Source organism: Eurypyga helias, unplaced genomic scaffold (genome assembly GCF_000690775.1).
Source record: "Eurypyga helias isolate BGI_N326 unplaced genomic scaffold, ASM69077v1 scaffold13139, whole genome shotgun sequence".
Lineage (NCBI taxonomy): Eukaryota > Metazoa > Chordata > Aves > Eurypygiformes > Eurypygidae > Eurypyga > Eurypyga helias.
In genome coordinates, this window is record NW_010270222.1 from 23,278 (window position 1) to 50,316 (window position 27,039).

The 27,039-nt window shown below is 40.9% G+C and overlaps 1 protein-coding gene across 1 annotated transcript in view; it reads right to left on the bottom strand.

The window, feature by feature from the left end:
* Positions 1 to 26,707, bottom strand: part of LOC104514639 (uronyl 2-sulfotransferase) — a gene marked incomplete at its 3' end in the record, with an annotated part of 48,961 nt that extends 22,254 nt beyond the window's left edge. Inside the window, exons 1-4 of the mRNA XM_010158378.1 lie at positions 26,663 to 26,707; positions 24,149 to 24,304; positions 17,253 to 17,332; positions 2,225 to 2,378 (exon numbers count right to left, since the gene is read on the bottom strand). Of these exons, the coding sequence (XP_010156680.1) occupies positions 2,225 to 2,378; positions 17,253 to 17,332; positions 24,149 to 24,304; positions 26,663 to 26,707 (435 nt within the window). The remainder of the gene's footprint in view (positions 1 to 2,224; positions 2,379 to 17,252; positions 17,333 to 24,148; positions 24,305 to 26,662) is intronic.
* Positions 26,708 to 27,039: the final 332 nt, after the last annotated feature.

The window sequence follows — 27,039 nt, forward strand, 5'->3', positions numbered from 1 at the left end:
AGTTTGCAGAGAGGTGGGTGTTGGGCTCTTCTCCCAAGTGACAAGTGATGAGAGGAAACAGCCTAAAGCTGCACCAAGGGAGGTTTAGATTGGGTATTAGGAAAAATTTCTCCACCAAGATGGTTATCAGGCATTGGAACAGGCTGCCCAAGGAGGTGGTGGAGTCACCAAGCCTGGAGGTGTATGAGACCTGTGGATGTGGTGCTTAGGGACATGGTTTAGTGGTGGTATTAGAATTGTTAGGTTAATGGTTGGACTTGATGATCTTAAAAGGCCTTTTGCAACCTGAAAGATTCTATGATTCTACCATTCCACAAAATCCATGACACGAGTTTCTCAATATATGCCAGCAGATTTCCTTGCACCACTGAAAAGATTAAAATGCAGTCATGAAATATATTACGTAGTTGGCTACCAGAAGTCTGAGAATTGCTTAACATTCAGAATGAGTGGCTTTTGTTAAAATAAATTTCACTGGTGGGTGGCCTATACATTACTGTGGCAGGAGCAACCGCCCTTTCTGAGCAGTGCAAATGACAGCTAGAGTCTGTCAAGGAGGGATGGAGGACTGATTCCAAAAATTTTTCAAGATTTCTAACACTGAATTACCAACAGAAAAGAAAAAAAAGAAAAAAGGGAAAAATAGTTTTTATAAAGGATTCTGAGAGTGTCTCACACTGACAAACAGCTTTTTGAACAAAATAACTACTGACCTCAGATGGACAATTTTTTTTTCTCTTTTCATTATAGATTTCATAGTGATCTCTGTATATGTACATATGTGCATATGTATATAAATAATTAACCTTTTAAAGAACATCCCAACACAAACGAAAATGCAAGGTGATTTCTTTCTATTAGCTTTTAAACCAACACCAACAACAGAAATTAGATCTATTCATTTCAGTTCTACTTGCAGTAAAATTTCACTGGCTGTACACATCACATCTTAAAACTGCACAGGCAGTACTGAATTAACACCAGCTTTTACAGAGTCAGTCAGTCATAAGAGGTGCCAATCACTGCACATTCCACTTCAGATGAGAAGCTGAGGTACTCAGAGTGAAGTACAGACTGTACTGCTCATTTTTAACATTTTAAAAAAAGAAAACATGACAGCGCTAACAAAATAATGATGTAATAAAAACCCACCCCACATTCATTTCTGCAACCCCCTGTCCCATTCACAGAAGTGGAAACAAAAGTCCATGCTCACAGGATGCAAAGCTGTTGGCACAGCCTTCCAATTCTGCACACCAGATCAAAACCTACTCAGCTGATGCAGAGTCTTCTTCAGTATCTCTAGACACATAGCAAATAAGAAACTCCTTGCAACATTACTGAAATGTGTTTATATCTGTATAGCAGGTATCATTAAAATTTAATGCTATACACAGTTACCCTGATACCTCCCCCTCCCCTGCAATCATTCACAGTTTATAAGCCTATCTGTTCACAGGGCTTTGCAAGACAAGAGTAGTAAAGTACAAAAGAAATCAACACAGCTCTGCCATGTAAAAAAAACCCCGGCCCTCCTTGGCTCCATCTGACCTCAGCTAGGACTGAAACACGTTGTGTGGGAGTAGTTTAGAGCTGTATTCTCTACTGCTCCTCCAAAACATCGTCAAAGCATTCTCTCTGTCGCCTAAAAGCCACAGCCATCTTGTTTTGATGTTAGATCTGACCTGCAACACCTCAAGCTGTCTTGTCACTGCGGCATCACTGAACCCTTTTCAGGTTCACCTGTGGCTGAAGGTTGAGTCAGTATCAGCCCTGCTATAAAGAACACTGTGCACAGCTTACCAGCAAGAACACCAGAGGCTTGGGCTCAGTAAATCTCTCCATTTCCCAATTTTCCTCTGAGGCTGCACAGCTACAGACATAGTTTCAACCTAAAAATCTGTCTGAATATTCACAGTGATAAAACCAGGCAGAATTCTTATGCCTAACCATGCAACTCTAACTCAGTGAAAGGACCGTAAATCACCAGTGGCAATCTGGGACTTGCTGCCAACTTATCCAAGATCAAACTTGATCACTGAATTCATCAGCAACACTGTACATACTGAAGCTGACCAAACTACAGACCAGGCAAGATAAAGACAGAGGAAAAAACAAAAGATGAGATGCCTCGGTCTCTCACTTTTCGAACATCCAGTTTGAACATCAGCATTATGTAACGATGCTGGGAAATTGGTAATCAGAACCTTTTAATTACACATACCAGATATCTTTCCTCCTGCCTCATGCTGGGGGTACGGATCATGTGATTCTGTTCTCCTCTCCAGTCTCCAAAACGTCGAAAAAAATAATTGGATAAAAATCGATTGACAGGATCTCTAATAATATTGATGTACACCGGCTGGTCTCCTCCAAACCTGGTGGGAAGAAGACAGGTGAATCTCATCAGAAGGTTCCACACAGGCACATGTATCCATCTTCTATCTGAACATTTTCAAATTACTCTCTACAGAAGTTCAGAGCTCTTACAGTTAGGTATGAGACTGAGAAACTAGTTACCAAAACCTTGTAAAAGCATGTAAGATCTCTTTAGGATGAATGGTATGTATGGTATCACAAGAAGCTAGACATGTACTACAAACACCTTAGTTTAAGACCATTTTTTCCACTGTGTCAATAGTTTCACAGCTGAAGAACCTTCTGCAGCTGACTGAGAATGAGCACGTCTTCTCAACACCGGGTTTCCATCTGGGAAGTCATGCCAGAGCAGGCACCGCCCAACAACTGCCACAAGGCAGCCTTGGACCGCCTTCACCTGTACACTAAGTGTAGTAACGTGCAAAGGATTTTGCAACATTCAAGCTCATTTCAAAAGGCTTCCTTTGGATGAACTGACAGATATGCATGGCATTTCCAGCATAGTATCTGCTGGAACTTGTGCAGATCTTCCTCCCCTCACCCCCAGAGCCTGCACCATTGGCTGGAACTGAGGTTATTTCATGGTTATGCAATACCTTATCTTTGTACTACACTTCATGAACATTTTTCTTTTTTTTTTTTTTTTAAAGTCAATACAAAAACTTCTCCTTCAAAAAAGAAACTAAGTATCAATTTCAAGTACACACAAGTGCTAGGAAAGGGTAAAACCAGCTCTGCACAAAAGCAAGATGCAGCATAGGTACCTGCGATTTAGACATGAGAAGATAAACCAGAGTAACCTCCTGAGCTCGACTTTATACTCGTGTGCACCTCCTCCTGGTAGTTAACAACAGGCATCCTCAGTTTCATAGGTGGGATACAAGAAGAGAAAAGGACAAAAAGGGAGTTCGAGAAGGTCTGTGATTATACTATACTTTCACAGTGTCAGAAAGTTGACTGTATAGTTTATGTCAATACACAGCATCAGAGTGTACTGGAGCAGGTTGCCCAGAGAAGCTGTGGATGCCCCATCCCTGGAAGTGTTCAAGGCCAGGCTGGATGAGGCTTTGAGCAACCTGGTCTAGTGGAAGGTGTCCCTGCCCATGGCAGGGGGGTTGGAACTAGATGGTCTTTGAGGTCCCTTCCAACCCAAACCATTTTGTGATGTTATGATCAGGAGAACAAGCATAACTGGAAGGGAAAAAGTAAAGTTGCTTACACTCTTCTGTGGTCAAAACTGGAGAATAGACATTTATGCTATGGACCCGACTTATTGACTACAGATAAAGAACAAAATAAAACCTTTTTTGATTGAGAAGTTCATAGGATAAATTAAACTTGGATTTTGCCTGATCAAAGAACATGAATTATGTTTCTCCCTTCTGTTTCCCCAGTTTAGGAGAACAATTCTTACTTAGGCAACTGCTTATGCTTTATTTTTGGGAGCACGAGGACATAGACATATTTAAGTATTTAAGGGCTGTTCTCCTGATTTTCTGAGTCACAATTTATATATTTTCTTTTAATACGTGAAATAATAGATTAGAAGAGGGAAAACTGAACACAGCCTTTAGATTAAAAAAACCCTCTTAGCTTCTCTTTAATTTTGAGTCAGATGAATAATTGAATATGTATAATAAAAGATCAGGGCTCCTCATAAATATTAAAGAGCCAGCAGAATTGTTTAAAAATATGAATTCTAGTAAGACACATGAGAAAAATTCCATAGTTTCAACTTGATTTTTATTCTGCATGATTTCGCAAACCACTAAATACAGTCTGCAAAGGCTTGTCTCATGAATAACTATGCATATCAGTAATTTCATTGACCTCAATGCTGCAGGATCACTGTCATATTTTGAAATTGCAGAGACAGCATAAAACTTTAAAACAATCCAATTAAGAAGGCAGATGCTCCTTGCTGCCTGATTAGTGCATAGCCTGGTTTGGACATGGGTGTGCAAGGGAAGTATCCTGAATTCTTCTCTGAGCTTGTCTTCGTTGCTTTTTTGTCTTTATACAGAAATAAAACCTACATTAAAAAAAAAGGCATTCAGGACAACGAGGGCATAAAACTTTGACAATATTTATTCAGATAGAAAGATTTCGGCGAAGGCCATAGCTGGTAGCCATGAAAACTAAATTTTTCAAGTGAAATTGCTGGCAATAATAGGTTGCACCTAAATTATTGAACACATTATCTTCCTGCTGCTTGATGCAGATCAGCAATAATCTAAAGACAGAAGGGAGTGGAGAAGAGCAAAGAAAAGGGGAAGCAATGGAGGCAATAAGAAGCAATGACAGCAGCAAGTTGTCTTAAGGGAGATAGAAAGCTTACAAGAATCATAAAAGCAATGGGGGAAGGGATATCCTGCCTCTGGTTTTGCAGAGGCCACTAAGCCTAAATGCTCCTTAGAAGAGAGAGAAATCAAAAGCATACGGCTATTAGTTTTCTAGATAGAAATATTCAACACACATTGTCTTTTCTGAAGGAAAAAGGAGGGGTTGCATCGCATAACCGAAGTGTCAGAGCCCATCCTTTTGCTGGTAAGGTCAAGTCCCCGAACACGTGACCTGGAAATCCAGTACCAACAGCTCTGACAGAAGAGCAAGCTCATCCATCCCGAGAGGACAGCTGAGATGGGAGGTCCCTCTTTTACAATGAACAACAGAGGAACTTCTCACTTCTGAAATGGAGACTGTGCCCTCCCCCAAACACAGGACAGCTCGAATTTCTGGTTTCCTGCGCACTGTAACCAGCCCCATATACACCCAGCTGCAGTTGCTCCACCAGGCAACAAGCAGGGAACTTTTAGAAAAATTAAGTCAGTTCTCGCTCTTGTTCAAATTGGCTTGTTTTAAAAACAAAACAAAAACAAAAAACCCCAACCAAACAAAAAACAACAATTAAAAAATCCCCACCATAGTTTATAATACTTTAAATTCCAACCATTTGTTTCTATGGACTGCACTGAGACTCTTAGGGAACTCTTTTTATGCATGGCATAAAATAATCCTGCTGGTTATAAAAAAAATAAATATCAATAACCTTAAGGTATTTAGAGGGGAAAAAAGGGCAAATCAGTGCTCCATGTTATGCATATTTTCAGGTACCTATCATTCACAGAATATTAAACATTACTTAGCTCTCCAGAGTGAAACTTTGCAAATGAACACCACTCACGTGAAAGTGGCTCTTGCAAACAACAGCATATTGTGCTCTTGTTAAGCATCACGTCACCTTATTTATACCCAAATACCTATTGTGAAGGACCCGAAAAAGGACACAATCATCTTTTTCTAGGCCTGAGCATAAGGCTTACCTTCTGAGTGGGATCAAGATTGGCTCCTGCATGAAGGAGGTACCTCATGCTCAGCACCACACCGCTGCAAGTGGGTAGAGGGGGGCCAGGACACCACCACTCCAGCAGAGCACTGAAAACAGATACACTGATCCTCTGCAGTGCTCTTCCTGTACTTAACTGCTCCTGATTTATTTAGTATATGCTATTAAATCCCATTAGTTTTAACTGTTCTGTTGTGACAGGTATATTTTTGGAGTCCCCATCAAAATAACTAGAATATTTTCAGGCTTCAATCAATGATACTTAGGTTCATTAATAATATATTTCCCCGTTTCTTTTTAGTAAAAGCAAGGAAGATAAAAAACAGGCCTGAGAAGTATGCCAGATGTCACAAGTCTGCCCCTCAGAAAAATGTCTCAGATTATTTTTATTATTTACCTGAGCAAAATCTTTGTTCAAAACCACTACAAACCTCTTACAAGATGTTTAAAAGAAAAAATAATTTTAAAACATTCAACCAAAAAGTGCTTTGCTTGGCTTTAAAATAGAGGCTCTCTCAGCTCCTATTATTTTTCATTTCACTTCAGGAGGCTGCTGCATTTCTGTTCAGCACAAAACTCTTTGCACAAGCAGAAGCAGGCTTCTTCATCCCTGCAGGCAAACCACACTCCTCTAGGAAAAGACGACTCCCAACCTATTCTCTGTAAGAGCTTTGGCTGCCTCTTACTCTTTTAATGTAAAATGTCTCCCCCTAAACAAATGAGTTGGTTGCTAGAAATTCAATATAACAGAAGCAAACAAGAACTGACAGCACCTAATATTAATAGGGACAGGCATATTGTGTCCTTCTTAGAAAGGAAGCACAGTTTCCTTTTATGGTTTCATAGAGCTGAGCATCACACACCGAGAGCACAATCGCCCAGCAAGCTTTACGCATCAATTATGTTACAGCTCCATTACCTCCTCTGCAGCACAGCTTCACGGGGAGATCACATAAAAGCACTAACATACAATTTCCACCTTTTTAGAACTTAAATAAGATGCGGCTATGTCAAAATCCATCTTCTGAAAAAGGTACCTTGAAATGAAAAGCTGCAATATCTCCTGTTAGCAAGCACTTGTGGCAAAGCAACCCTGTTCCGCACACAAGGCACCAGGCACCTGTGGGATGCTCCTATGACTCTCCTCAAGGACAAACTGTAAAAATTCACAGAGGGTTGGGCTAAGGTACTGCCTGCCTGGGACTACGTGGTACTGGCAGCCTCCAGAATCATGGAGTTAATCCTCTTGCTTCTGTCTGTAGTGCCTTGTTTCCAGCTTTCATGCTTTTACCCTACACTGTGGTCATGTTTTCAAGCTTTTCTTTGGAATTAGGAAGGGAAAAAAGGAAAGTGAGTTGAGATAAATCTTTTCATTTCAAAACTGCATCCTTGGTTGGCCTGGCCTTGAATGGGAGGTGTGTGTGGATCCTAATTGCCCAGTGGTTCAAGGTCAACAGTAAAACAGTGCAAACTGCTAACACTCCACTCATTACCCTTTCTGGAGCTGTGATTTCAGAAGCTGAAGTTTCTACTACTGAAGTGATGTGTCTGGGTAATATCACTGTAAAAATCACAACTGATTCCTCTGGGAATTGCCTCAGACCAGTGAATGGCTAAAAGACTATAAAGCCTTACATTTCTCTATTTCACTGTCCTGTAAATCTCCCAGACTATTTTAAGTCTTGTGTCTGTCAGCCTTTTACATTTCTGCATGTTTAACAATTAGGAGGTTTTTTCCTATGCCTTTCATTATGCTGAGGATATAAAAGTAATTTAAATATATAAATTCATAATGAACAGCACCAACACTGATACAAATCCTGCCTGGGTGTGTATAGCATCCACAACTCAAGCAAAGGCACTATTTAAGAAGGAAATACTAATTGTGTTTTCATTTATGTAATGCAAAGTTACAGCTGGAAGCAAGCAAGAGAGAAAACACTAATTCTCCACAAAACACTAACAGCAGCTGTAGTCAAATTCTGCATTATTTTAAATCACTTAATTCCAGATACCTTGTATTTAAGACTTTCAAAAGGTCCATTTCAGGATCTCTCTGGACCTCTGATTAACATCTGCATCTCTGAATTCTAATGAAAAGTTGCATATTATATAGAAGAACAGAAAACCTAATTACAGATCATTACAACAAGTTTCCAGCAAATAGCAGAACAGCTGATAGAGCTCTCTGGAAAGTATTAAACCCACAAATGTGGTGTATAGAAAAGATGCATCTTCAATTTTGATTGGACCACAGATTGGTTATGTTCACACAAAATCTTGAGTCTTGACTTCTTAGAAAGGTTATGATGCTAAGGATGTTGCAATTCATTCGGCACTGCATATTCAACTTCTGGTATGAATATATTTATCAAGAGTGTCATGGGTGATTTCAGCTGACCTGTGGAAACGGCTGTTGGAGAGCTACTCCAGATAACGCTAGGAATGTCCGTAAGGAAACGGAAACACAATAAATTGGGTATAATAAAAACATCAGTGTAACTTGGTGGTATATATCATGTATACAATGTATAGAATATAAAACTCAATGCAACTGAAATTGAAAACACAGCTGCCCTGTCCCAGATGTGAAATTCTGTGTAATCACCATCAAACAGAGGGAGCTGTGGATATCACTGTGCTTGAGGCTTTGAACCAACACATGGTTCAACACGATAATCTGTGATTCAGAAGATAAGTGCCAAACTACTCACAGCATTTTCAGACAGCAAAGTTGCAAGAGGAGAGAATAACCAAGGGAGCGGTTTGCTGATAAAATGCCACTTGAGCTACAGGGCAAGGCACAAGCAAACATCACGCACTGTAGCCCAGCGCATCCAGAACCAGAAGCAGAGGACGCTCACAGGGAACGAGTTCTGGCAAGGACTTGAATGCTTCCACAGATCATCATCTGAGCGTGAGACCTTACAGGCCAGAATAATCCTAGTTTCCCTTTTTTTGAGAAGCAGTAGGAAAGAGGAGCAAAGAACTGGCACAGCACTATTGTGACCACTGGCTCAGTCCGTTTTAAGCCAAGCATGCCCAAAGTTCACTGCAGCGTCACAGGAAGAATGAAAAAAATGCCTTGCAATGGAAAAATGTCAGAAACTGCAAACCTTCGGCTTCAAAAGAAAACGAGAAGGGAAAAAACAGAGAGAGAAGGCAGAGAGGTGACTGCACCACGACATGTAACAAACTACACATGAAAGTTACATAGGGGAAAAGACTGATAAAAGGAGTCTAAGTGGGCAAATGTACCCTGAGATGGCGAGAAAAGGAATCTGTTGGATTTCTCAGAAAAATTCAGGGCAAAATAACTCACAATTTACAACCATATTACCAGCTGAACGAAAGCTGAAAAGTCTGTGTGAAGAACATGGGAAATATAGGGAAATATATTTTAAACCAGATAATCTTAAAGTCTGTGGAAAAACTCACCACCGAGCAATGTTTTTTTTTAAAAAAAATAAACCTGAAAAAACCCCCTTAGACCATACAAAAGGTCAAACTGCATATTAGATTTGTGCTTAGCCTTCCATCAAGTCACAACTAAAACACAGCATTACACACTCGCATCATTTAAAAATGTATAAAAAAGGGAAAAATATGTAGGAGGGATTACAGCACCATGTGGCCACTCATGAAACGTGTACTTACAAGGCAGACCTCACATGAGGGTAGAAAGTGTTTCATGATGTGTTAGCAAAAAGTAGAGATTATAAAGAACACACATAAAGACACAGTGTTAAGGCCATGCGCGTAAGTTTAGCTAACATTTCCCTACTTTTAAAAGGTTACCCAGAGAGTAATATTTTTTTTTGTTGTTGTTACTGTACTTTTAATGACATTTCCTAGGTGTGTGTGTTTTTTCTTAAAGGAGAAAAAATCCACAACATGAACCTACTTCAGAAGACAAATGTAGGCTGTGATCATTGTTTCAAGATGTCGATTTAAGGAGGCATTCGAAGACCCCAGTCCCTGCCAGGGCCGAGCTGTGCAGAATCAGTGCGAGCTGACTGAACCACTGCCGTTCATACACACCATAGCTGAGTTTGCATTCAAAGGGTCACAGACATCCAGCAGCTTGTTACGCCGGCTCCAGCACACTGTTTTTAAAAGCTGCTGGAGCACAGTTAAAAGACATAATAGGCATGTTCTGCAAAACATCTACGCCCTGTGTGGTATTACTTATTCCAGAGAAAGCGAGAAACAAGAATCCTCAAGCTGTTAATAAATCTGAGTGTTTCCACAAATATCCTATGACTGTTTTAAGTCTATGAAAACAGCATCACAGAATCAGTAGTTTTACCAACTTCTTCCTGATCTATACAGCAATTTAGAAGTTAAATTCCATTTCCAAATCAATGGACCAGAGACACCTACATAGGTTAAGCCATTGCAAAGCAAGGTATTTATTTACCATAAAAAATGGCAAATGCATCAACCAACCCTTACGAATTACGAACAACATGCAAGGCTTTCAAACTCCACGCTGTCAGCACCAAGTGTGCTTCTGCTTTCAAACACGCAGCTTATTTGCACGACACAGAGTCAAGTGAATTTTTCAAGTCTTACCTCCTTTTTGTTTTGTTGGCTACGGACACAATTTACAGAGGCCAAGAACTGGGAACACTGTAATGTCAAAATGCTGGTACTGAACTGCAAATTTTAGAGCTGCTTCTGCATGAGAAAAACCACAAAACTGATGTAGAACAAAAAACCCCACCCTGAACGTTATTCAAAACTAAGTCTAATTTTGGGCTTACCCTGACTGAATCTCTCTTTGTCTATCTCTGCCTTCACATAGCATGTGATTTACTGCTACCCTAATTCAGAATTCAGGTCAGAGTTGAAAGAAAGTGGGCAAACTGATCAGCACTGCTGCATATGACACTGTCTGCCACTACAGCAGCCTGATTTCCTCATTTTTCTTAGTGTGGGCCATTGTTTCTGTTTAAAAGGTAATATATGTTAAAAAAACCCAAACCACCAAACAGTAATGCTGATACAGACTGTCTACTAAAAAAGACTTTTCCAAGAAAAACAAGGACTTTACACATTAACTCTGCTAATGAGCAACAGAAAACCAGAATATTTCTTATGTTGATTCCAGGGACTAAAGGCAAGCACCTTCTCAAGGAGAAGGCCCAACAGATCTTTCTCTCCTTCCCACACACTTCAGGCCCCAAGAAAGAGGGACATGCAGAGCTGGGACTGGCATCTAAGCAGGGCACAGGGAGGCAGCTGCTGGCTGTGCCCCAGCAGAAGGTCCAGCACCCTTGTTTTGACGCTTTCCCTTCAGCAGATGTACCTGCAGCAGCGTGCTTGTCTCAAGAGACTCCTACCAGCCTTCCAAACTCGATTTGAAACTGGCCAATGGTTTTTTAGGAAATTATTTCAGAAATTAGGTGTATGGGGAAACTGGAAAGACACACAGAACAGCTGGAACTGCTGTATGAGTCTTATTTCCTTAGAAAATTATGCTAAAAGGGTAATGCTGTCCCCTCCCCTCGAGCACATGCATGCAGATGCTAAATACATGCCGCAGATACTGAACTGCTGCTGAACGGAAGAAGAGGGCAGCTGTCTGACAGCGCAGAAAGGATGACTCCTCACATACTAATGCTGGGCCATAATTCATCCTAGCTTCGAACAAATAAGATATACCGAACTGAATTATAAGGGCTAATTAAAACGTAAGATTAAATTGAGCCCATGCTTTATCTCTGCATCTTCTTACCACATCATAAGAAATTTTAGGAGATTATTCCCCGATGGCCTATAACTGCTGCAGAGAGTAAAGAATTCATGGCTCCAGTGAGACTTGAAAAACCCTGTTTCTCTCTCTGGGTGGTCTTTCTAATGCTTCTCTCTCCTACGACTTCACCCCGACCTAATCAGCCAGCCTTTAAACAAGCAAAAGTCACTTACCAGTCACCCACAGAGGTATGTCTTTAGGTTTTTACACATTCCTCTGTAATTTACCCAGAGACAGGAGGGAGCAGCCAAGTTTCCCCCTCCACCTGAACTGGGTCCATAAGTCCATGCTCTGAAGGTAAAGAGCTCAGTGCTGGAGGGAGAAAAGCTGCCTTCCTGTGCCCAAAGCAGGAGTTGCTCAATTCTCCCTGTCCCTGACTCATCCCGACCCAAAACCGTGGCCTCACCATCCCCTGTATGTTCCTGCAAATGTTCTTTCTGCTTCTCTGAAATCTGTGACACTTGGAGCACTTGCCAAGCATCTTGAGTAGCTGCCCGAAGACTGTTAGAGTTACTTAATTCAGCAGAAGATTACTAAGAGGTCAAGTGGGGCTTTTCCACAAACTTGGAACTTCTCTTCCTGCTTCATTTTTTTTCTCAGACTAAATAAATAGATGACAAGCAGTATTTATGATAAAGCACAGAGAACAACCTGCAGCTATCCTGAAATAGCTTTTTATCTCTCTGTGGGTTATTCCAATCCTTCACAGCTTCTGCACTCTAACACTGTACTGCCTGGATCTACCAACAACATTTGCAACCTCAGCAAATGTATCAGCATTTACATCTTTACCTGCTCAGGGTACAAACATTCTTTAATATTTTCTTCTGATTAATATTTTGGATGCTTTTCCCAGCAACATTAACATATAAACTCCAATTCAAAAGGAGATAAAAAAAATTATCAGTATTTTTACTAATTTAATGGCTTCTACAATTCTTTTAAAAGCAAATACTGCATGTATTTAAAAAGGAATTGAAATACGACAAAGAGAAATGATAGCTGTCATCCTGGTCCTGCAATGTGCCCTTTCAGGCACACATCCCTGCATGGAGGCAGATGTCCTGAATTCCCGAGTTCCGCACAAGTGGAGGTGGGTGCCTCTGCCCCGGGCACTGCAGACCACAGTACAGGTTATGACTGACAACTTCTAGTGCTCCTTGGGCATATGAGAAAAAATGCCTGTGGGTTTGGTTTTTTGTGTGTTTTTAATGTAGGCCGAGGGATCCCCACATTCTGAGAGTACACATAAATATCGACAGAGTTTTTTTTTTTTTTTTTTTTTTTATTCAAAGAATTGTCTACTTCAAAACATCCACTGCATTAGGACAACAGCTAGGAAATTTGCCTGCTTTGTGTCCCTTGTTTTTTTCCCCCTTGGTTAACACATGTAAGAATAAGGAGTGAAGGCTCCTTCTATAGAATGGGAGATGGCAGCCTGGTCAACAGTGACTGGGAAAGGATCTAGGGGACACACTGGAAAAAAACTCAACCTGAAAGCCCAGATTGCTCTGGCACAACCAACTTTAGAAGGTATAAGCACGGCAACCACAAAGAGGGTTTTTTTTCTACCACATACAGCATTAGTGAAGCTGATACAGGTCCAGAGTACAGTTTTGATGCTTACACTTAATAAAGATCACGATAATACTGGAGAAGTTTCAGAGAAGAGTCAAAGAGTTATGAAATGGATGAGGAAAACACCCTCTAGCAAGAGGTTTGAGAATACCTGTGATCAAAAGGAAGAGTAAAAGGTGTTTGAAGATGGCAGCAGCAGACATATGCGTGGAGAGAAACACCAGGGGGGAAAAAAAAAATGCATTTCAGTCAATAAGGAGCAAAAATCAGAGAAATTCACATTATAAATTAGCCACAATAATTTGACAGTAAAGCTGACAGACAACTGAAACCAAGTGCCCAGGAAAGTGGCAAAGGCAGTATGACTCGATGCCTTCAAACACAGCCTGGATGCTTTCATGAAGGACTTCTGAGAAATGCATTACTTTTTCCAATCAAGAGCAAGAAAATCCCATGCTGAGCCAGCCCCAATAGCAACAGCCTGTATGAAATCAAAAAGCACCTAAACGTTTACTTCCGTGTATAAGAGCATTTCAAACAGGGTTATTAAAAGAAAGGCAGGTATAGAGAGGTCAGTCCAGCATTTAGGATAAAACAAGCAGGATGATGAACACAGGGCCATAATGAAATCCTCACTCAGGAATCACACGTAAAGGAGAATTCAATAAACACCACCACTTTCCCCAAATGAAGTGGTCCTAAAATGGACTGGATGCAGTAGCCTGCATCATCTCCTAAAGCTAGCCCTAGCTGCAGTGGAGAGACTGGGAACAGAAGCTGCAAACCACTGGGAATAAACGCTTTTCCTGTGACAAGCGCTACGTCGAATTCACTTGCATCCAAGAAAAGCAAGAAACTTAGTTTTTTATCTTCTTAGATTTATGTCTGTAAAAATTCACTTAAGATTTGCTTTAATGTGTCCTTTTAAGATTTGTCTTTTTTCTCTTGCCTCTTTGCACTACCTTGCATTGCGAAAAGATGGTACTGAACTAAAAGATGAAAACGCAGGAGAGTAAATGAGGATTCACTTACTCAGCTGATCTGGCAGGCACTCTTCAAACACTGTGCAAAAACGAGGGAAAAACATCCCTGGCAAGCATTCAGGTCAGGATGAGATTTTCAAGTTTTTAGAACTTTGTTCAGCAAAGCTAATGGTGCCTCAGAAACACACATGTGCACAAATTCACCATTTCCACTAGATTTTTTTCTGGAAAGGAGATACAGTCCCTGCCTCCTTTTTTTTTTTTTTTTTTTTTTTTGAGTTGGAAACAATCACAAATAAATGCTGTGGTGATTTTCTGAATAATCAGAGCATTTTAATTGCTGACAGGTTTATAAGCAGGTGCAGGGTGCAAAGGGGGGAAATCCAAGTGATTTGTCTGTTCACATCAGTGAAGTTAAACAAAAAAAATCAGATTTATTTTTCTTCGGAAAAGAAAATACTGTTTGGAAAGCTGAGAAGCACCAACAAGCAAAGGTAAGGTAGAGTCCCATTTTGCAGGACTCTGCTTACATTTTCTCTACTTCTCTAGTACCTTGGTGATATGTTCTAAACCACTTAACATGATCCCTACAGATCTTGAAAGCACTCATGCAGAGAAGTGCAAGGCAAGGAAAAGTGGAAGTCGCTCCTGTCCCAACAGTGACCAAAAGAATAGCAAAGATAACATGCCTTCCATCTCTCACCTGTCTGCCAGCTTGATACACACAGAAGGAAGGAGAATAAAGCATTTATCCCTTCCTGCAAACAAAAGCTTGGTTTCAAAGGTATAAAATGCCAAGAGAAGAGAGTTTCTGAAGCCCAGGATGGCTGCTCCTGTAAAAATTCATCATATCCAGTAACAGCTCTGCTACAATGTAATGTAAAAAGCCTCATTCACCCCTTTCCTTGGGAAAGAGCAGGGAGGTTCACCAAAGCAGGGTTCTTCCATCTTCAAGCTGAGCTCTGAGCCTTTCACAGCCCCAAAGTTGCCCTAAGCCTGCACTCAGGAGTCAGTTGCCTCCTGCCCGACCCTGCGGCTCCGTCCCTCTCCCCACCGTGCTGGCTGCTCATGGCAAGCTGCTGTCTACGCTCTTCAGCTGCCAGCCAGAAAACACCATGCTCATACTCTGATCCTCGTTCTTTTAGTTTTGGGGTATTGCACAGCTTTTATGGTGAGCTGGCAGAAAAGCCGGGGCAAACAGGAAGAATCATATTCCACAGACAATTTGAGTTCAGATATCCACTAGAGATGGTCTACAAAGGAATAGTTTTTTAAAAAAAAAATCAAAACTAAAATGCTTTCACAATACTGTAATATTTATAATGTATACTTACCACATTCTTGAAATCTCTGCAAAGTCAATACTTGACACTCCAGTTCCTAATGAAATTCAGTCTAAGAAAAAACCACCCTAGCATTAAGGAACACAGAAAAAATTCAACATGCTACTTCACGATAAGGTGTAACACTGCCAATAAATTTTGAAACTGAAGACTAAAACTCTCAAAAATATTTATCAGAAAACACTAGGAAATGCTAAACCAAAAGCAAGCAATGTTGATAAACTTCAATGACATCTCACTAAATGAGATTCATCAGCCTTTTCACTACTCTACAGCTACTAGTTAATTCAAGTGTTCTCTCAGATAAAACAAAAAAATATGTTCTTTAGGTTTGCAAGGAACAGCCAAAATGGAAGCTGCAAATACTTCTATACATCTTACATAATTTTTATATATTTTTACAAATTCGTATTGGAAGAAAATTGTAGAGCAATTTAATCTCACGGATACACTACAGAAGAAACACGTTACCTATGTGGCAAGGACATACATATGTATAGAAAATGGGATCTTGGGAGGAGCAAGAGGTAACAATGTTTATCTTCTATCATGTACCTAATGTTGTGTACCACCTCTGAAAAATATGCTTAATTAAGAAACATCCCTTTGACCCTCAGGTGTGGCTACTTGTTTGATCTTGTATTTCGGCAGAGGGAAGAGATCATTTACCAAAGATGGGAAGTCCTAATCTTCCAACAAGTTTTATTCTTTAAAGATAATACATTGGAAATGGAACTCTCATGGAATTAGAATACAGAACATGGAAGATGGAAATTTTGTTTGACTCTTCTTGTTTTCATGTAACGAAATCATGCCCATAGTTAAGGTCAAGTGAATTTCCAACTGTTCAAAATATTATGTTTTCTTAAAAAACTCCAACAAACCACACTCCAAGAAAACAGTGTCCCTTCCCATCACCCCCTAAATCTTGTCATTTCTTACTACGCTGACTACCCACTCCTGAAGCCATACATTCAAAGGACGTGTATTGACATTACCACGTAAACAAAATGCTGGGAAGTTAGGCAAGCTCTTGCAAAGATCTGCAGAGAATTCATACTTCTACAGATTTTTTTTTTTTTTATTTTAATCTAAATGTGAGGAGTCCAACCTCGTGGTACAGATGGCATGGTTCCTGAATATAATTTCCAAATTAAATTTACTGCCTGGGCAATAACCATCTGCAGTCAGCTTTAACCTCTGTGTCCTGGTTAACTGCTAACTGGCATCATTCATTCTCATCCTTCCAAAAATTCCTCAGAAGTTTCATCCAAATTTAATTTTCTTCACATTCCATGCTATAAAGGCCTCTGAGTCTCGGTGCGTACTTTTAAATAGCTGCCAGAAGGGACTGCACTCCCATGATACACAGCATAATCCATTTGCATCACTTATAAAAACTTCTGTATCCTGTGGAATGGGGACTATTTTGTCAGAATAAAATAAAATTGGTTAAATAGGTGAAGAGTAATTTCAGGTACAAAATTAACGAACTCTGTGGCTATACAGATATGAAACACTGACAGCAGTATGCTGTCACTTTTAAAACATGAATGAACGGTTTAAATATCCAAGTTACCATCTCATGCATGTTGGCTGGAAATACTATAAACCAAGATCATCACGGAGGCAAGGGCATGCAATAGGATCCTGGCTTTTCAAAACATACTGTACCTAACTGTTCTGTAGCAGAGAGCACAGGAAAAACCCTCAGCTTATGCATGTTACTTCCAGAGACAGAAAGGAGAAAAAAAAAAAAAGAGTACACTGAGTTTATATGAAAAAAGAAGAGGGAAAATGTTTTATGTATTACAATTAATAGAAATCAATGAAAAAGACTTTTAACTAAAAAAAAAAAGCCTTACCTTGAGAAGTTGAGGAAATGAACATGTCTAGTGAATAAATAGGGCTGCTCAGCAGTGCTTATGTTTTTAATCAATTCCATCTAAAAAGAATTAACAAATCAAATTTTCCATGTTACATCAACACACATTTTGAGACAAATATAACTCTTAAACAACATACGATGACGTAATTTTCAAGTCTGAATGATTCAGGAACTCTTTCTCCAAGCTGTCTTGATGACAGTGGTTTTTTCCTTCTATTTCCCAGTTTTGATACTGATAGTTTGCCATAGTTTTTACACTGTGTGCCACATTTTACTGCTTCTCATCCATCTTTCATTTTCCATTTTTTCCTAGAACACATAACCTGTTGCCTTCTTTCAGACAACGCAAGCTATAACCATTTAACTTCTATGACCAAATAAAGAAAGTGTACACACCAATATGCTTTTTCCTACCTCTCCTCTACTTTCAGCAGTTTTTATACACATATATGTACGATGGGCACTGAAGCAAACAGTTCAGTTTGTCCATATTCTCAGGATATGGCTTTTCCTGTCAAACTAGTTTGAGTACATAAAGGCATATTAGGTCTAGACCTCATATATCAAAGCATATTAAGTCTGAGAAAGTATAGCAAGGTATATTAGCATACAAAGGTATATTAGGTCTGAAAGGCTGTAAACCCAAGGGAATGGAGGATAAAGAAGATCAGGCTACAAAAAAAAAATATATATGAAAGGAAAAGGGAAATGAGAAAACAGAGATGTGTGATTAAAAAAAGAAAAAAAAAAAAGAAACAGAAAGGGAATAGTCCCCCTGCTTTGGTCAGTCATGTATGGACTCTGGACTGTTTGATTCAAGTACAAACACGTCTTTATACAGCTCCGTCAGTACAATATAAATGCTATGATCAAGCAATTCATAAGCGTGAAGAGCAGAGCTTGCCCAGAACAGAACTAGAGAGCCCAGGAAACTTGGCAATAATTGACACAAAGTAACTGCGTATTGCTTGTCAATGCTCTGAAGAGACAAAGGCTTTCCTAGCAAACCAAATAAGCCGCCATTGCTTTATGACTAGTAACTCTCTGACAAAAAATTCTATTCATTCACCTTGCAGAATCAGAATGAAACAAGGGGAGACTCTAGAGGTTGGGTATCTGATGTCTCAATTGGCTTTTTTTGTTTCTACCCAGACAAGTTACAGGAGAAATGTAATTCTCAGAACTGTACAAAGCTTTATGTTATATCGGTAGTTTACCTGTGTTAGTCTATCTGCATGAATGAAGTTATTGATATGGGATAAAAGCTCTATTCATGCCACTATGGTCACTGCTGTAATTCCATCTCAGAACAAGTTAAAAACCATCATTAGGGCATAAATATGGAGATGTAAAGACAGTACACCCACAGAAAGCAATCCCACTGAGTTTAAGAAGTCAGGCAGCTTTAATATGATACTAGCGGTATCACAGTAAAGTAACGTGAGCGTTACGAACTACCACACAAGCCTCCCTCACCCTTCAGCTCACCCTGGGGCTGGTACCAATTTGGTAGCGCCTGGCGGATTCACATTACAGCAGCACTTCGTTTCCCATTGCACTTCCCCTGATGTCCATGCCAGGCTCCTACCAACCTGCTGTCGGACTAGCACAGGCACTTCTGCCTCAGGAGCAAAGGAGTCTGGAAAGATGCGCAGAGAGCAGGGACAGCATCTGGCTCCCGGCTTTTTTTTTTTTTTTAATCTCTTGCTACCAAACTCAATCTCTCGATATGATAATAGCTCACTCCAGACACACAATTTTGGTTTTACTTAAAATACCTTCATATTTAGACAATTAATGATCAACTGGACTTATAAGCAGATGTGGATAAAGCTACAATGTGCACACAAACAAAAGAGCAAAAACATTCTTTTAAAAACACTGCCAAAAGGGTAAGTAAGGCTTAACAGAAACAACATACAGATGTCAGGAGGGAAAAATAAATAACTGTGATGGCTCATGGCCACATGCAAATTGTGGCCATACTTCCCATGGGGCTCTCTCTGATCTCACTGTGCTGAACTGATTGCAGCCTAACAGGCCAAACATACTGCTCAGGAATACCTAGTGATCTGCTCCTCCTTTTAAGATGATGTTGAAGAGAAAAAAACACCCAACAAAAAGGAAAGAAAATCTTCCAGCATGTCCCAGAAGAGTACGGTCTCTAGCGGGTTTTTTTTGTTGCTTGTTTTGCGGTTTATTATTTTGTTTATTAAATTTTTGTTTGGGCTTTTTTTTTTTTTTTTTTTTAAACAAGATGGTTAGTGTAGACAACCCACAGAGAGGAAGTGTGAGCAGAGGATGAGAGCTGAAGAAAGCAAGTACTTTTGGATGGAATGAGTGATGAAGGAGGGAGAAAAAAGAGATACCTACAAGCACAGATGATCTAGGTGATGATCTTAAACCAACCTAAGTTTGAAAAGAGATGAAAAGGCACAAGCAGCAGTAGATCAACTACCCTGGCAAACACCACTAGGGGAGAGATAAAGCAGAACACATTCATGTTGGGAGGGTGAAGCTGTAAAAAAATTCCTGAGGAAGCCCGAAAGGAGCACATGCCTGCTAGGATAATGGTCCACAAGGAACCACTCCTCTTTCTCGCTGTTGCCCAGAGCTCACCTGCAAGAGTTGGGCTGTTTCAGTGTAACTGTGCTGAAAGAGACAGTAATTTGCTTTGGAAATTAACTAAATGGCACCAGTTAATGCCGCTAAACAGGGATCCAGGGAGAGGAAAATGCCAGGACAGAAGGAGTGTGTGGGGAGAGGCAGGTGGTGGCAGAGCCCACAGCGTGGTCCAGCCACAACAGCTCGGCTGCTGGGCACCGGAGAACCAAAAGCAGTGGGAGGGCTGCGCTCCCTGAGGAAAGGGGAGCATGCACACCGCATGGCAGGAGTGTGCAGAGATGCTAAACCCCAGCAGGTGGTTGCAAAGACCTCCGTCATGCAGTCAACACACGTTTGCTGTCATCCAATCCCTCCACTCGGACACCAGCTAACTGGGAGGGAACAGAGCCTTTAGGCTCCGTACTGATTAGCTCCCTAGCACAACATCTTTCTGCCACTGGGACTCCTTGCTTAAGCTTTTATTCTCAATTTTTCTCTAACATTCATTTTCTACACTATTTTGAATCTGAAAGTCCACCAGAGCAAGAGCACCAAGAGGCAATACTCCAAGGAGAAAGGTTGCTCCTTGTCTTCTGTCCTACGCGACCACCGTAGGATGTCGGGTGGCCATCTCAAAGGAATCGCAGGGTAATAATGGCTCCGCATCACCAGTGTACTCGTGCTCGGCTGTTGCTGCATTGCAAATAACAATCCAGCAGATGGCACAGCGAAATGGCTCCGAGAGAGACTGGATGGGGCCCTCCCGGAAAGGGGAGAAACGTGGAGGATGGCTTTGCTCCAGCCGTGGCATTGTTCCCACACAAAAATCCAACTCAGGCTTGCGAGAGAGAGAGGGCACCTTCTTGCCCTCTTCTGGGAGCAGGCAGCCCCCTGCGCTGACTGCTCACAGCAGTCACATTTGGGTTGAGATGTGCAGTAGGTAAATTCTGCTGGCAACAAAAAGAAATAATCAGATAATAATCCCACCCAGACAACAAGAAGTTACTACTTTTTTTAGGCTTCTGTATTTCACTGGGACAATTTGAGGTCAAAATGCATATAAATGGAGAGGCAACTGGGATCTTCCAAGTGAGATCAGCTGGATCATTTTATGATCTCCACTAACATTGACATAAATAAGAGAGAAAAAGAAAAAAAAATCTCTACATCTTTCTTGTGAGCTCTTTACCTTCTTCTACTGTTTTCAGTCTCTAGTGAAGGCATGTAGGGTCCAGGAGACACAAGTATCTACAGGTATTTGGTATATCACTTTCATCTTGGTATTCCTTTCCATAAACAACTCACAGGAATGAGACTAGATCTTCATTTTCAGCTCTCAAAAATTTGGAATGGCTTCAAGAATTTCTTCAGCTCCCCAAGCTGTTATGACCAATTTTCTGTCTTCAAAAGCATTTAAGAAAAATTAGTGATGCATTTTTTACTGTGTTAAACTGGAATTGGATAGGACGCTGGCTGCACGGCCATAAGGACGGGTGGTAGAAGGAAATGATATGAGGATATTAATTACTCCCGTATGTGACTGGTATTGTTATATCTTTAATCATACTCATCCTTACTTCTCCGAATGCAGGAATGGGGGCTGGGGAGGAAGTCAGGCAAGGGGTAGAATGCATTCTGCAACAGTTTGTGTGTCATTTTAAATCCACATGAATGAGATTGACTTTGTGTACATGGATACTACATATTATCTTCTGTATTTAAATTACTTGGAAATATTATAGCAAATGGTAAGGCACAGATTAACTCATCTGTTTCCAGAACTCACTCCCTTATGCCAATGGATGTTCAAAGGCTGCACTTCTAATTGTTGTCAGGCACACATTATTTGGGAAAATTTCTTAGTAGGAAGGAGACAGGAAAAGGCGATGAGAATAAGGATTCCAGATACGTGCAATCTCCACAGTTATTAAGAACACCTACGTGCTTAACTTCATTTAACAACAGCAGACTGCATAAGCTAAATATTTACAGAAAAGTCTTGGCTGGATCAGGGCTTTAACCAAACACAGGCCACACAAATGACAGAAGGAAGAGAGACGCATCGTCTTGAGTGAGAAACCCATGCTCACACTGGAAGCCTACAGCCCAGCGCAGCCCTCTTTTCTCTCATTCCAACGCCTGAAGCCTGAGACCATCCATTCTCTTAACTTCCTCTTGTGTACACCACATTAAAGGTGGGAGAAATAATTTATTTTTTCATATTCTGCTCATAAAAAAAATGAGAAGACAACTAAAAATACCCTGAACAACAGAGCTGTTACTGTCTCCAGGCATGTTTCCTGGCAATCAAAGGCACATTTCAGCAAAAGTACTCATTAAATTATGAGCATATTGTAACTACGTAAATAAGCCATAGATTAAAATAAAGAGACTAGAGTTATAGTAAGGACCATCTAAAGAGTAAACCATCAGCTCTGCACCAATACATCCAGCACCATCTCTGTTGTGGCACACTGACTGTCTAGCAACCTAACAGCTTCTGGAGCACAAAAAGTAATGCAGCTATTTATCCTCTGCCAGTGGTACTGGTTGCATCAAAATTAAGTCTGGGCCTCTCTGGAATCTCCACAAAGCACAAAAGACTGTTGAGATGTGATCTTGTATCATGTTTAACAAAAGACAATCCACCTACCAGAGAATGGCAGAAAGGAATTGAACTGAAGTAGCTGATGAGGTGAGAGCTGGTGATTATTAAAACCTGAAAGGTTTTTAGGTTTTATGATACATCTCCCAATCAGCAATGAAACTTGATGAAGGCCATAAACAAAACAAAACCCAAACAACCTGAAACACAAAAGCAGTTAAAACCACAGAAACCCCCTATCCTACAGTTAAGCAGGAAAAACTAACCAGCAGGCCCTGTAGCACAGGATAGTTTGACCCTGACCTGACGGGACCACTTTGCAAACTCCCTCATCTCCACAGTGCTGCCAGTACGATACACAGGGGGATTCTGATACACAGAGGGATTCTGTAGTAGCTGCAGGCTAGGGCTCTGCCTCTTCCCTCAGCCACACGAGGGGCAGTGGGGGGACAGTGTCCTGCCCCACAGCCTTTCACTGGGGTGTCACACCCAGCCATGCACAGAAGCCTTTGGGTTGGAATGGCAGCCCTGGCCAGCTGGGACCCACAGTGGGCTCAACTCTAGTCCCGTGTGGGGTTAGGCGAGCTGGCTGCCGGCAGAATCCCAATGGCCACCTTGGAAGGGAGGATGGTGGGACCTGCAGGAGCAGTATCTGCTCCCAAACTTTGATTTGGAATGAAGTGATATATCTAAAATAACAAACCTATGCTCATAAACAGGCTACAAACAAGTTGCCTCCAATCACAGTACAGTGCCACTGGCAGGCCCGCGTCTCTACATACCCTTTTGTGGTTTGCAGGCTGCTATTCCTAGGAGTGACACAGGCAGTCACTGTGGCATCTACCTGACCAGCAGATCAAAATTGCAGCTGTGGGCAACATGTGCAAGAGCTGCGTGTACGGCATCCAACTACATCCGTACACTTTGGAGTCTGAGGTTTTCTGTATTACTTGCATCAATATGTACTGATGGCAGCGATCCCCACAGAGGGCACACAGTTACCCTAAACAGAAGGGGATTTAAATAACTGCATTTTCTGTGCAATCAAACCTGCAAAAAATAATGCCCTCTGCAACTTCAGGGGAACATGATAAGGGGTGTCCAGGTAAAGAGGTTTCATGTGGTATTTTTGCTTGCCTTAGTGAGGGTTGTATGATAACACAAAAGAGGCAGATGAACAAGAGGCTGAGACAGGATCAAGGAAGTGTCAGATTATAGCAACATGGGTTAGCACGGCCCTGGGAAACAATTTTGAAGCAAGAGATTACTAGAAGTGAATTGCGAAAATGAGAAAAAAAACCCCACTGTTGGCTGTTATCTGCTCTGCCCTGCAGATACATTAATACAAGTCCTAGAAGCTGTTAGCACCTAACTTAACTTGCACTAATCCTTCATGCCTCATTGCTGGCCTAACTAACCGCTATGCTGACTAAATTCAAGAGCTGGCTCATGGGAAGTTAGTTTTTCTGGTTAGCTTCCACATTGTGTTGCTCTTGGCCTTACCATTCGTTTCTCTTATTAAAGGATGATGAATTCTGGCTGATTATTCAGGTCAAAGTAGCAGTACACCTTTTGAATATAATTTCTGTTAGCATTTGCCTTTGTTTCTCAGTTTCATAAACATAATAAGAAAGCAGGATTTAAGATGACCAGGACTGGCTTACCTGTTCATTTTTGGTCAGTCTTGTCTTGTTATGGATGTCAGATGTAACCAGGTTGAAGCCATGTTTCTCTGATAAAATTCTCAAAAGCAAAACCACAGTTCGACTCCCACACTTCCCAACTCTGTTGTAGACCACCTGGCTGGGGAAAGGAAGTACCTAAATAAAAATTGGAAAACATGGAGTCAGTATATTGGTATTTTGGTTTCTGTGTACCTCTGAAACATCGTATGTTTTGACCATAAACCAACAGATACATACAGGAGAATTTCTAGGGTCCTGCCCAGGTCAGAAGCATTCACTTCCAACAGCAAACTAGCTGCTCTTCAGAATAGAAAGACATGGCACAGTATAGAGCTAAAATTAATCAACTACTTCAATTTCAAATATAAACATGAATCTTACAAAAAGACTTAGAGAACAAGCCATGCCACTGGCTAGGTATGTAACTCGTGGAATAAACAGTGCCGGGACCACAGGTGGCCTGGGGGCCAAGTGGCACGGTCTGATCACCTTCGTACAGGTAATGTTCACTAAACCTTGACACAGAAGAGGCACATCCAACCTGCCCACCGGGACTGGGCTTCAGCTCACGCCAGCTCTTGCACCATGTTCTCCTCCCCGCAAAACCAGAACAAAGGAGTAGTAATTCACTGTCTTTAAATACATTGGACACAGCCTTGTTTTGTTGCTGGACAGTGTCCCTGGGCTATTCTTTCAGTAAAAGGCATTCTGAAGTCACACTATCACACTAGAGAAGTATTTGGTGTATAGCATATAGCAGCAGCACCTGATAATACAGGCCAACAGGCATCTGTTTTCAAGCCTTTTAAATTGGCTGGCTTAGTCAGGAGGTCAGAGTTTCATCCACAGTGGTGCATATATGACACTTACTTATGGAAAATTCATTTTTCTATTAACACAATGGCACAAAATGTTTCCCAGTCCGGGGCCTGTACCTGGGTTCCAGGTAACATGCGTTCAGCACACGGAATGGCTCATGTGCCAGTGTGTTTCAACCCGTAGTTCCTTCTACTGTTGACACAATCACGCTCTCAAGGCGGAAGGATTTCTAACATAAAAGCAGTCAGAGGAAGCATATGGGCTTCTGGCACTTGTCACGGTATTTGAACGGCTATTAGCTCTTCATCAGGGAAGCAAAATGATTCTTCAGGAAACCTTTAGATTACTTTTGAGGAGAGGAGAAGAAGAAAAGAAAAAAAAAGGAAAGGGGAAAAAAAAGGAAAAAAAAGAAAGAAAAGAAAAAAAAGAAAGAAAAGAAAGAAAAGAAAAATCTGGATTCCCTTCTATATAATGGGTACATACTGGCACTTTGCTATCAGTGTGATACTTCATGACCAAAACAACATTACTGTTGTTACTGGTTGCAATGTTTAGGGTAGCCTTCACTGCAACGTAAACACGGAAGCAGTCATTCTCCAAATTACCTGAGGATTGGGCATTTGGTGGTCATGGCCTTGGTTAAGCTTTCCAAGTTCCAGGACATCACATCTGCTGGTTCAAGCAAGTAAGCATTGGCCTCATAAGGCTCATACAAAACCCACATAACTCATCAAGTATTACTATAAGATTTTATAGAGTTTTCTATGAGAAACGCAGCTCTCTTATTCCTTATCAATCTTTCCTTCAGAAGCCTTGCTTCCTATGAAATGCAAAATCCTAGCCTCAGTGATTAGAGACCTCCAAAGGGGATGAATTTAAACCACTGTAGCTAACCTTTTCCAAAACAACTGCTAACGATGTCTGAAAGGTTAACATTTGAACACAGTTTTATGATGTTGATTATAACACCAGACCACCATCACAAAAGTTTTTCTTACGCAAAAACCCACTGGACTGTCCCCTTTTTGATTCATCTCTTCGCGTAACAAAACCCAGCACCAGTATCTGCCCTTCAGCAGTATCCATACAACAACACGGTCACTGGCAGAAGGGGAGCCTTCCTCTGCCCAGACATACACTTCTGGCATACTCCGCTGTGCAAGTATGTGAAAATCTTCAAGAAAAATGCTAAGTAGATGCCAACAAGTGCCAGTGAAGGAGCAAGAGCACATACGGAATGTGTCTGCCTAGCATCCTGGAAACGTGATAGAGTCTGCGGGGCTGATTTGAATTGTCAGGCTGTAAGGCTGATCAAATGATGAGAGTTTGCAGGGCTATGCAAATGTTTAAAAATGCTTCGTAATTAATTAACTGCTTTGATTTTCAAAGCATAGTTACAATTTGCAATATAGTGAGCAATTTTTTTTTCTTCATTGGTACTTCAAGTAAGTGGAACTTTGCAGTACCCAGATTACATTCAAGGTCTAATTAAGTCTCTGACTTGATTAGCCAGTAACTTTGGGCGAATCTTATAAATCTCATTCTTTAAAATTAAATAAATTTAAAGCAGAATAGAGACTTTACAAATGCCTAAGTGCAAATAACTTTAGCAGCTAAAAAAGCAACAGTTTCAACCAGGTTTGGCCAGTTCTCACCTTTGTTTCTGAAACTCACCTTCTTACGTAGCACAACCCTGTTCTGCACACAGACAATAACCATGGCAACCACCAAAAAACCTCATAAGCAAATACTCACTGCAGACAGAGAAAACTGAAATAAAGGGCTATTATTTTCAGACAACTGTTCAGCTTAAAGGAGGCCAATATATCAATGCCTTGATTCAGTGAACATCTGAATGCACTTAGGTAAAATCGGACAAGATTCAAGATAAACGCGACAGCTCAAAGCTCACTTGAGAAGAACACCGTCATTAAGGGTAATCAAAACGGCACTCGCAGCACTGCTGGAGGTGGCTAGCTTTAGGGATGCGCTGCCGAAGCTTTGCTCACCTTTCATCTGTGCACGTCACCGTTGCACTTACACACCTAAGC